The sequence below is a fragment of the Lissotriton vulgaris genome, chromosome 3_1 (genome assembly GCF_964263255.1).
Source record: "Lissotriton vulgaris chromosome 3_1, aLisVul1.2, whole genome shotgun sequence".
NCBI lineage: Eukaryota > Metazoa > Chordata > Amphibia > Caudata > Salamandridae > Lissotriton > Lissotriton vulgaris.
Window position 1 is genome coordinate 1,070,497,851 of NC_141689.1, and position 12,172 is coordinate 1,070,510,022.

The 12,172-nt window shown below is 40.0% G+C and overlaps 1 protein-coding gene across 1 annotated transcript in view; it reads right to left on the minus strand.

Annotated features, from left to right (window-relative positions):
- Window positions 1-347: 347 nt before the first annotated feature.
- The window catches only part of CDKN2B (cyclin dependent kinase inhibitor 2B), a 138,985-nt gene continuing 127,160 nt past the window's right edge, over window positions 348-12,172 (minus strand). The window contains exon 3 of the mRNA XM_086963106.1: window positions 348-842. Coding sequence (XP_086819232.1) covers window positions 591-842 — 252 coding nt within the window. The 3' untranslated portion in view covers window positions 348-590. The remainder of the gene's footprint in view (window positions 843-12,172) is intronic.

Below are 12,172 nucleotides of genomic sequence, written 5' to 3' on the forward strand. Positions count from 1 at the left end.
GGGTCTCCCCTGCTGCTGTCACTCAGTGAAGTAAACCCAACCCTCCAGTGCTGCCCCACCCCCTTCAGCGACGTGTCCTCCTGACTGACTCGGATTTCGAGTCAGGACGCGCCTGGCGGTGAAGTTAATCTTCCTCCGTGGCCATGTGGTTAGTGGGCAATGCCCCAACACCCCAATGGACCCACCGCCCCTGGAAATACCCTGTTAAAGGATTGATATACACTAAAATGAACTTTGTTAATAAATGTGGAAACTGAATGTGTAGTTGACCTGTGGGTAAAGGTGTAGTAAATCTGATTATTTTGCGATGTTAAATGTTATTTAAAAATACCCTCTGAAAACATACATTTTAACACTTTACAACCTTTAATAAAGAGGATGGACTTGGAGAAACCTGTGTGCCTCTAATTGGAGCCAATGGACGCGCATGCAACTGATGACTAGACTGGCCAAGTTAATGAGTACATATTTGGTATTGAAAAAGCAGGAGTTTTATTTTTGTTCTATTTTCAGTTTTGTCTGTTGTAAAGCGCCATCTAATGATTCAACCTAAAAGATTCGGATAAGCATGAAGTGCGATCCGATTGGTTTTACACCAGCCGCTTGGTTTTGAGCCCTGAGAGGACATTGTTGGTGGCTACATCAATAGGGCACTTCCCGTAGTTGTCCAATGGTCCATTGAGGCTCGCTCCTCCATCCAGGAGTACCAGAAGGGTGTCCAGAAAGCCTTCGCGGGCTGCGTCGTGTGCAGGGCACGAGCCGGTGCTGGGGTCCGCCATATTGGGGTTGGCACCATTTTCTAATAACAGCTGTGCAATGGCTGGGTTCCCCATCTGCATGACCTGCCACAAGGAAAAACAAATACAACTATAAGCACTCGTCATATCAATTAATTATATGTATATTGCTTGGATTTTGCATGAAACTGTATGTTAGAGGCCCTTGCTGCATTGTTGGGATTCGTTAGTAGTTATCAATACAAACCATCAGTGAATACAGTCTACTTCGCTGGGCCAAAATTACAGTGGGCTTGATGACCAAATTATTTTTATTTGCTATAACGTGAAGCGAGCATTTTACTGTGCTTTAAGAGAATACAGATAGGCGTTTGCAGACGTGCACTCACTCATATGTGGGGCAGTCTATAAATGGATTTTGGTAAAGCAGCACAAATTACATTCCCTGATGCCAGATGCGCATGCGTGAATATGCTCGTGAACGGAGGCATCTTGGAATGGTTAAAAAAATCATGTCCGTCCCGGCAGCTGATGCTCAGAGGACAAGCAGACCGTGGCGGGATCTTGTTTTCACACAGGGAGAGAGTGGGGAAGGATGGAAGGGCAGGGAAGACCAGGCAGTGATAGGGAAGGACATTGAAGATAAGTTCCCTTTTATTCTCCATGCTGTTGATTTCATAAATTAAAGAGGAGCCCACTTCGAAAGATAGCATAACGATGTCCGTGCCTTTCCTGTGCTGGATTTTCTGCCTCATTACTTTTTTGTAGCATGCCCAGGTTCTCTAAAGTGCCACATCATTTTGTTTTTCTGGGTTATAATTTTTTTATTAGCATTTCATAAATACGGTACAAGAAATATGTGATAACATTGCATATATTAAAATACGTAATAGTAGAGAAATAATAATGAATACAATTATAAATATAAAAGCAAATGTATCAAAATCCATAGAATAGCGGAAAAATTGAGGAAATTAGGGGCACAAAATATTATATAATATAAATACAGATATCAATAAATGTTAAATAGTGAATATAAAATATTAAAGCATTAAACCATAAATTTGACAACAAATCATTAAACACTGAAAAAGATAGAATGTTAAGCTAGTAAAACATAAGTTATATATTTCATTAAAAAAATTGATTTGAAATATTAAAAGGGAATGCATTATAAAGAATACAGAATCACACCGGTAGTAGATATAAATATAATATTAAAAAGTTGACTAATTGAATAGATTGCAGCATAGTCATAAGTCATTAAACTATCAGTACCCAAAGATCAATTCAGTGTAATGAACGGAGTAATCTAAGAAGTTAGGTGAGCAACAGATATATATTTTACCTGTAGGAAAGGGTCCCATACTTGTAAAAACAATTCAGTTTGATCTTGAATGTTATAAAGGACTCTCTCATGTGAGGCATATTGGATCATTGATGCTAGCCAAGTCTCCTGTAATGGCGGAGATGAAGATTTCCATTGTCTTAATATACAATTTTTAGCAGTAGGTAATGCAGTGTGGACTAGACGACATTGCGGTTTGGAAAGGGTAGGGGAATCTTGTAAATCATGCAGTAAAATTGTTGCTGGTGAGAGTGGTAAATGTAAGGGGACGGTGTTACACAGAAATCGACCTATATATAACAAGTAGAGTTTCACCATGGGACATTTACATATGATATGTACAATGTCACAACCAGAGGCATTACATCTCCAACAATTAGTATGCGATAGTAGGCCTGCTTTATGTAATTTCACCGGAGACCAGTGCCAGTCATGAAGTATTTTAAATATACAAAATTTTAAACAAGCCTCTCGGGAACCTTTAACTACGTTTTCCAGTAAAGTTGTCCATTGTTCATTTTCATAGGAAAGTCCTAGACGTGATTGCCACCTGGAACGAAGGTCTTGAGATAAAGGATGAGAAAATAATTGTGTTATGAGTGTTTTGTACAGACCAGAGATAACCCCTTTGTGTCTTCCCCAAGTGTGAAGATAAGATGTTATTGGTGAAATTTGTAGTGTCCAGGGTTTTGAGCCTAAAGCCTTAAGAAGAGAGTTATACAGCTGTAGATAATTATCCTTTTGTAATAGGGGAAGATTAAACTCCTCCACCAATTGTGAAAAGGATTTGAGGTCTCCATTATGAAGAATCTGAACGAAGGTAAGGATACCCGCCGATTTCCATGTAGGCCAGATGAGAGTTTTCCCTTTAATACGTATTCCGGAGTTATTCCATATTGGGGCTTTTACATGTAGACGTGGATTAAAGCCTAAAATACGGTGTGACTGTTGACAATTTTTACGCATTGCCGATAACATAGGATTACAGGGATCAAGACGGCTGGTACCTGACCCATATAAGGCAGAAAGACCTGATTCAGAGGATAAGAGAAATCTTTCAATATGTACCCATTGTGGCGTGTTAGAGTTATCGTGAAGCATGTATTTAAGTTGGGATAATTATAATGCAATTGAATAGTGTTCAATCGAGGGGAGACTCAAACCGCCATTGGAATGATGAGCAATCAATTTATTGATAGCTAAACGGGGTTTGATGGGGCCCCATATAAAGGATTTAATCTTAGAATCTATGAGACGTAATGTGGATAACGGAATATGGAGAGGAAGCATTCCTAGTGTGTAAAGAAAACGTGGGAGAGTGACCATTTTCACAGCTTGTACTGCCACATCATTTTGAAGGTTGTGTGAGAGCTCCTCAAAAGAAATACCTAAACTAACCTATGACTTCCGTTGACTGATGTAATTAGGGTCCTCGTTTAATTCTGAACACACTTTTTCTGGGCAATATTGATGTCCCTATGCTTTTTTAAAACTGCTATTTTAGGCTGAAACAGTGCTTGGGGCCTTCCCTCCAGTGGCAGCAGCGGTTTATCTTTTCTTCCTTTAACCCTATATGTTATATCTTCTCAGTAAAGCCAGTCTGGCGACCGTAAGCCGGGACCACATGGAAATGTTTGTAAAATCTCTCTCGAGTACGTCAATAAAGAATATCACATTTATTTCTTCTTTTGCAAAGAACCTTACTTGATCTACTAAACTTTTACCATCTGTGATGCACAGCAAACCTTTTACGTTTATGGGCCCAATTGCTGAACGGCTAGTATGGGGAAGAAAGCACCTATGTTACCCCAGTCATGGCCTGCCTGCAGAATTGAGAGGAGCTTGCCATGCCAATGGGTATCCCCCCCCCCAAAAAAAACTGCTCATGCCTCAATGTCAAGAGCTGCCTTAGGGTTAACAAGCTTTTGCAATGGAATCAGCTTTGCAATTATGAAAGTTAAATATATTTGCATTGTAAGTAATATTGTTTTTTACTTATGGTTTTTGTTTGTAGTGTAGTGGATGTTTGTCTGTATTGAAATGATGTTGTTTGAATTGGAATCGTTAGTTGTGGAATTGTGTGGGGTGGAATTGTGTTGTGTGTAGTGTATTTGTGCATTTGAAATATGTGGTATGGTGCGCTTCTGTCAGAAACACATATTAGCTACCAGGACAGAAAATTATTATCTCAATTAGGCTACGAATTGGTGGTATGCTCAACTTTGGGAGCTTCAATACGGCGGGTAGCCATCCTTAAACAAAAACAAATGGTGGCTGAAACTCTTAAAACTGCCTCAGATGCATGGGGAAGGTGGGCGATTGCTCAAGTAAAATTTGGTTGTAAACAATTTGTTCTATGTTTGATATATGGGCCTAACATAGATGACCCAATATTGTATGACCAGCTAAGTATTGAGTTACTAGAATGGGAGGGGGAGCTTTTGGTCATGGGTGATTTCAATTGTGTTATTAATTATAAAATAGACTCCACTGGGCAGGGATCCCCAGGCAGAAAGCGCAAAGTTAGATCCGCGATTGTGGAAATGAGTAGATTACACAACCTAAAGGACACATGGCGTACTAAATACCCTTTGATAGCGGGACATACCTACTACTCGGCACCCCATAGATCTTGTTCCCGAATAGATATGGTTTGGGCAACGGACCAAATAATTGGTCAGTGTAACATTGAACTATGCCCTAAGATTACATCCGACCACAATCCAATACTATTAGAAATTGAAGTAAGAGATTGGAGGCGGGAGACACGAACTTTTACTTTTCCAAGATACCTACTTGTAGAACCTCGTTTTGTTACATTACTAAAAAAACACATTAAAGAATTTATAGCGCTGAATATAAGCACCGCTAATATAAACATAGTGTGGGATGCTTGCAAATGCAGCATTAGAGGCTTTACTCAGCAATATATTTTGAGATCTAAGGCTGAGAAACAAAGAGCCACTAGGACAATTACCTCTGACATTTTACAAGCAGAACTGCAACTCGCCGAAGCTACTACACGAACAACATCTAAGATCGATGAACTAAGAATAGAGCTGTGTAAATTACAATCATCTATTAAAACGACTCTTAGAGAGAGATACTGTGCAAAGATCCATAAATATAAAATGACTCAATACGAAGGGGGAGATAGAATCGGCAAAGTGTTGGCATACAGAGTAGCAGATAAAAAAGCAAAAACTAGAATCAAGAACATCAAAGGCCCTGATAAACTTGATTATGAACAACCGGATCAGATTTTAGACCAGTTTGTTAGTTACTATAGACAACTATACACCCCAGATAATACCCCCACCAAAGCTACAATACAGCAATATCTCAATGAACATTTATCAACACAAAGAGACGATGATATAGAAACTTTTCAACAACTTAGTTTAAAAATAACACTAGCTGAAATAAATTTAGCCCTCTCTGCCCTACCTTTGGGGAAAGCTACTGGATAAGATTGTCTACCCTTAGAATTGTATAAGATTTGTGCACAAGAACTATTACCCCTCCTAGAATCTGTAATTAACCAGATAGCCACATCTGGAAGAGCTCCTACATCTTGGAAAATAGCTAAAATATTTTTTTTTCTTAAAAAAAACAAACCTCCGGAGGAATGTGGCTCTTATCGGCTGATTTCTTTACTCAAATCAGATGTAAAAATATTTGCAAAAATCTTGGCAAACCGCTTAGCTCCAATCATGCCAGATTTGGTTAATTTACAGCAACTTGGGTTCGTGCTGGGAAGAGACACCACGGCTCATGTAAACACTGCAATAACAGCTTTTGATGTAGCCTCAATCCCTCTCACCCCACTCGGAATGGTTATGTTAGATGCAGAAAAGGCATTTGATTGAGTGGGATGGGAATATCTGTGGGAAGTGCTAAAGAAGATGGGCATACAGGGCCAATACCTTGTCTGGGTATCCTCACTTTACGACAACCCACTGGCCAAGATTAGTTATGGGGGAATGGAGTCAGATAATTTTCAAATAGGGAGAGGAACAAGGCAAGGATGCCCTCTGTCCCCTCTGCTATTTGCTCTATCCTTAGAACCGTTTTTAAATGCATTACTAGCACAAGCTAACATTATTCCAACCCACCATGGTGGAAAGAGCTTGAAAATAACTGCTTTTGCAGATGATATTGCTGTATATACCTCAGATTTAACCAGAGCCATACCTGAAATAATCAAAGAAGTAGCATTGTTTGGTACTGTCTCAGGATACAAATTAAACGTAAGCAAGACACAAATCATTGCTAACTATAAACCTACAGAGACGATACCTGGCATATGTCAAAGCGCGACTTATCTAGGAATTAAACTAACAGCAAATATAGATAAGATAATAACTATAAACTACGACCCTTTGCTAAAAGAAACTGCTTTAACCCTTAAAAAATGGCACAAGATTCCATTTAATTTAGTGGGACGCATCAATCTCATAAAAATGAAAATTCTACAGAAGTTATTATATTAATTTAGGGCCATACCCCTACAACCTAACAGACTCTTTTTTAAAAAACTAGAAGGAATCTGTAGTAGCTTTCTATGGGGATACAAAAAAGTGCGTAGAGCTATAGCATTTTTAGAATTACCAATAGAAAAAGGGGGACTTTCCTTTCCCGACTTTAAGATATATTTCCTCGCGACATTCTTTCATCGTATAAGAAGCTTATTGAAAGATGATTGTTCATTATTTTATCATCAATATATGTTGGGACCCGATAGCAATCAGTTTCTTTTTCGTTTACACGATCCTAATTACTTTAAATGAGTTAAGTTCAAGACAGTTAAACATATCAAAAAAATTTGGGACCAAATTATGACTATAGATAATATCTGCTTTTTTAATGCGGAACTCAGGCTGTGGGGAAACCCAGGCTTACCGGATATCTTTTCAGATGGGGCAGGAAATAATTGGGCCAGACATGGCATTAATTTACTGGGGGATCTATACGGCTCAAATGGTCTTATGGACTTTGACACATTAAAATTAACATACAATTTAAACGATGAAATGTATTTTAAATATATACAAATAAGAGACTATCTGTACCGAAAGATGAAAATATTTACTGTAGCCCAATCAGACTTATTAATATGTTTATACTCCGATAAAATAAAATCTCTTATTAGTCTGGGCTATTTATACTTAATTAGGGGTAAAATAGATGACAGCATTAAAATTGCGGCTAAATGGTCTGACCGATTGGGTATGAATATCAGTTCCACACAAATTACAGCTTCATTATGTCATATAAATAAAATAGTCCATTCATCTAATTTAAGACTACAATCGTATAGAACCATCACGCAGTTATACTACACACCGCAAATAATTTCAAGATGGGCACAGGGTAATCAATTAAGCGATAGATCAAAATGCCCGAAATGCGATTTGAACGCAGCTGGCATAGAACACATGCTTTTCTCGTGTCCAGGGTTAACTACATTCTGGAAGGGGATAATTGATGTTCTAAATATTAAACAAATTACTACCCCACCTCTTACAACACACATGGTCCTACTTGACATACAAGAAGATAATTGTCAGCATAAAGACTTGATAGCCATATTACTTGCCTGTGGCAGGTTAGTAATAGCTAGAGCATGGAATTTAAAAGAATCTCCAAATATAATGGAATGGTTTTGTTTGGTAAATGAAATAAGAATAATGGAGCTTTCATTTGCAAGACATAGAGGTCCACAGGCAATAAAAAAGAAGGAATAAATATGGAAACATGTCTTCGAATCTTGAAAAATGAACTATAAGCTACTATAATATTATGAGGCTAAGCTTAATGGAAATTATATCTTCTTTTTGCTGAATTTTCTAGTTCATGTCAAATTGTTTTCTCTGATTACTCCTCTGTATTTCTGATTGCTTTCATGATGATAATTCTTGTTTAGTTGTTTTTATATCTTTACTATATGTAACTATTAGTCCTTTTTCTTCTTGCAATAATAAAAAAAATCCACAAAAAAAATGAAATATGTGGTATGGTGAATAGATAGGGGTGCGAGCTGTATAAAATAGTTGGAAGTAGGATTGAGAGTGAAAGGTCGTTTGTGTAAGAATTGGTGAATTAACTCTAGATAGAGTAGTAGAAAGAGGGTGTGAGAAAGAGAGAATGAAGGGGAGAGAAGATTATAGATGCATAAAGAGCCTCTTTATGAATCTATAACCATCCCCAATCCCTACATAGAAGACACCGAAAGAAGAGGAGGGGAGTATGTGTTTGTGGATTGGATTGCTTGAATAGTTATCGTAAAGAAACTGTTCTGAAAGACCTGTAGTGAACCAATATGAGAAATGCTGGATTAGTTTTGTGCATGTGCAATGGAATTATGTGGATAGTAATTATGTGGTATTAAGTGTAGTGGACTTATGTGCAGTGGTATTGTATGTCATGGAGTGGCATATAGTCAGTGGAATTATGTGGCATGCTGTTAAATTATGTGGCACGGTGTGGAATTCTGTGTTGTGAATTGGATGCATGTGGTGTGTAGTGGAATTAGGGGTTGTGGAGTGGAATTTTGTGCCAAGGAATGGAATGGTGTGGAGTTAAATTGTATTGTGTGGAATTGTGTGGCACTGAGTGAAATTATGTTGAGTGGAATTATGTGGCATGGTTTGGAGTGTATTTATGTGGAGTGTTGCTAAGTAGCATGGAGTAGATTTATGTGGATTGCAATTATGTGGTGTGGAGTGGAGTGTAATTATACTTTGTGCTCTTGAATTGTGTTGCATTGAATTGTGTGGTGTGGCATTGCGTGGAATTGTGTGGCATGGGGTGGAATTATGTTGAGTGTAAAAATGGGGCACGTTGCGGAGTTGCATTTTGCTGATTGTAATCATGTGTTTTGGAGCTGAGTGGATATATGTGGAGTATAAATATGTGGCATGTAGTGTAATTATGTAGGTTGGAGTTTAATTATGCATAATGGAATTATCTGGAGTTGAATTGTGTAGTGTGGAGTGTGATGGAATTATGTTGCATGGTGTGGTATTATGTGAAGTGGAATTATGTGACGCCGAGTGGAAATTTGTGGAGTTGAATTTGGATTGCCATTATGTGGCATGTAGTGGAATTATGTGGTGTTGAATTGTGTGGTGTGGAATTATGAGATGTTGTAATGTGTAGTGTACTGGAATTATGCGGTGTGCATTTCTCTGTTGTGGACTTGGGAGGCACTTAATTGTGTGGCATTGTGTTGAATTATGTGGAGTTGAATGCTTGTTGTTTTCATAAGCCTGCTGAGTGCGGGGCACAGTCTGCATCAGCTGACTATATTGTGCAGTGATGTCTGTGGGCCTTAGATTGCTGTTGACTTGGAATGCGCTGGGGATAGAGTTACCAGCTTTGGGACTGGGGAACCAGGTGCGAGTCTCAGCATTGGCTCAACATCCTGTGAATGCCCCATCAGTGCACGTGGTCAGAGTGGAGTGGTCTGTCTGTGTTCTAAACAGTGTAGCGCTGTCTTTGCCAGCTGTTTTTAAGCCACCAAGGCTGATCCTACATTGCATCACTGTAAGAGATTAGTGGGCTTCCTTTCGTCCCCTCTGAAACAAAGGATTCCTCAGCAGAGAAATGCTTCATTAGTATAACTAAAGAATAAATAGAAATTAGGAGCTGATTTTTGCATGGCACCTACTGTGTGCTGCGGTCCGCTCTCCCAGTAAGCTGTGTGCAAATGGCTGTCTCTCAGTAATGTCGGTGAAGTGGATGAATTCAGGGCATTGAACCTGCACCACATCAGCTCCTGCTAGAGCTGCAGATCACATTCCATTGAGGTGGCGGTCAGCACCTCTCTCTTCTATTTCAATACATTACATGTATTCTCCTGGAGATCATGTTACAGATCTCTCTGGCACATGCCCATCCCCACTCACCATCTGTCGCTGCAGCAGCCTGGCTTTGCCAGTTGAAGAGGGAATGCAGGGAACAAGGTTATGTATAAGGATTTGAAAGAAGTGGTTCTTTCAGACAATCACATTCTTGTCAGCACAGAGCATTCAGAACTGAAGATGGCTCAGCTGGAACCGGCTCAGCCATATCAGCATTTGAGTAGCACCAGGAGTTGACCACTCTGGGGGAGTAGTGGGGGGATGAGGTAATAGAGAAGAAACAGACGGCGGCATGGCTAGTGAAACATAGGAACAAGGATGGGGACAGGTAGGAGGGGAAAAGAAGCAACCCAAATGGGGAGTGAGTGGGAGGGGAAAGCGAGTGAAAACACAAGCACTTGAATGGTGTGATTAAACTCCCACCGAGCCACTGCTAGGAATGCACCCACCACTCTGGGTACAGGGACACTCAGCAAGGGTCTCAATAAAGTGCTTAACTGCTCCATTTGTTTATCCTGCTGTTTGAACTGACAGCCTAAAGATATTTACTTAATGTAAAACAAAGGAGAACAAGAGCATGGATGCCAACATTTGGGAACATGCAAGAGCTCCGGCAGGGCCAGTTGCAGCAGGGGGGGATCATCATTTTGAAATATGGGCAACTGTTTTCAGCGGCTGATCGGAACATTCTAAACAAAGTTTCACAAAATATCGCAGAAACGTGCAGGCTGCAAATAAAAAAGTGTGCAAACACAAAGGAAAAAAGTCTTTAGATAAAGGATACCCATAATGGGTCAATACTCCAAGGAAGGAGCAAGATACAAGAAGGTGGGACAGATAAGGACAATAAAACATACCAAAAGCAAGCTTTTAGGAATGACACAAAACAAATTGGCAGCGTGGGGTGGAATGAAACACCATATACTGAACACAGAATGTCTCAATGAGAGAGCGCATGTGCTGCCTAAGCGAGACCTGAAAATGATGGCAGACTACTAGGTCATGGTGGCAGGGTGATTGTGCCTTCACCTATGTAATTTCCAAGAACAGGCCTTCAGAATGGTGATCCATCTTGGCAAATCACATTGTTGATGTCACATTCTGCCCAAGTGTGGGGGGACATTTCTGTTTTTTTTTGTCCAAGACTGCAATGGTTGGGTTGACTGACCTCGGCAGAATGTGCGCATGTCAGAAGTGAAATTAACATTCCTTACCTATTTTAGACCTGTATGGGGGCTATCTGTTTTCTTGGCAAAAATATGATTCCATTGTCACCTGCACCTCCCTGCGAGCCACATCCCAACGTGATGCACATAAAGTAAAAAGTTACATCTGCATGTTGCTGTTGTTGCTCTTTCTGATTCTTCCTGAGTGTACTACACACAATGAAAGTTTATGTAGGTGTGGTTTTACGAGTGGATGGGTAGACTGCATTACTGCTAAGCCACCACACTAAAAGATATTGTTTGTTTGTACTACTACTTGAACTGCGACAATGCCACATTTAACTGATGTTCTTCTTGCTTGTTTGCTTTTAGGTCCAGAAGAGAAGAGACATCACCCACAGTACTACCAGACAGAAGGCCTGTGCATGACGTGACACGAGAATGACTACTCACACAGTCATCTCTTCAGCTTGTTGTGAAGCTAACTGCCACTGTCAACAGACAGCTTAGATGGCCCAAAAGAAAGATGCTGCCAAGAAAGTGGCCAGTGGGGAGGAGAAGAAGTAGATATCGATCAATGGCATGCCAACTGCAACCTTTTTCAGGAAAGTTGTGCCTACCACACCGGCCTCCAGTGAACAAGCTGAGAGCAGCACTCCTGCATCAACAGCATCTCACCCCAATCTAAGCCCAGGACCATGTCTGTTAGTGAGGCAGCCAGTGCAATCATGTCAACAAGTAGTGATGTTGAATTGGATTTGTCCCTTTCAAAAAGTAGTGCACAATCATTTCAGGAAACACAGCAAAGTGGACAGCAGCCACAGCCAGCAAAAGTACATTTGTCTGATATTGGAGCAGAACAGGAGGCTGAGCTTCCTTCCGAGTGAGAAGTTGAACCTTCTCTTTTAGAATCATTGGTCCCAGAGCTCCAGCAAACAAAATGAAGGATACTACTGCATCATCTTCTCCAAGCACCACTTCTGATGCTGATGACAGGGATATAGAGTGGCTCCCAAAAGAGACCAGGAGACAACAGGAGGTGCAAGGGAAAAGAAA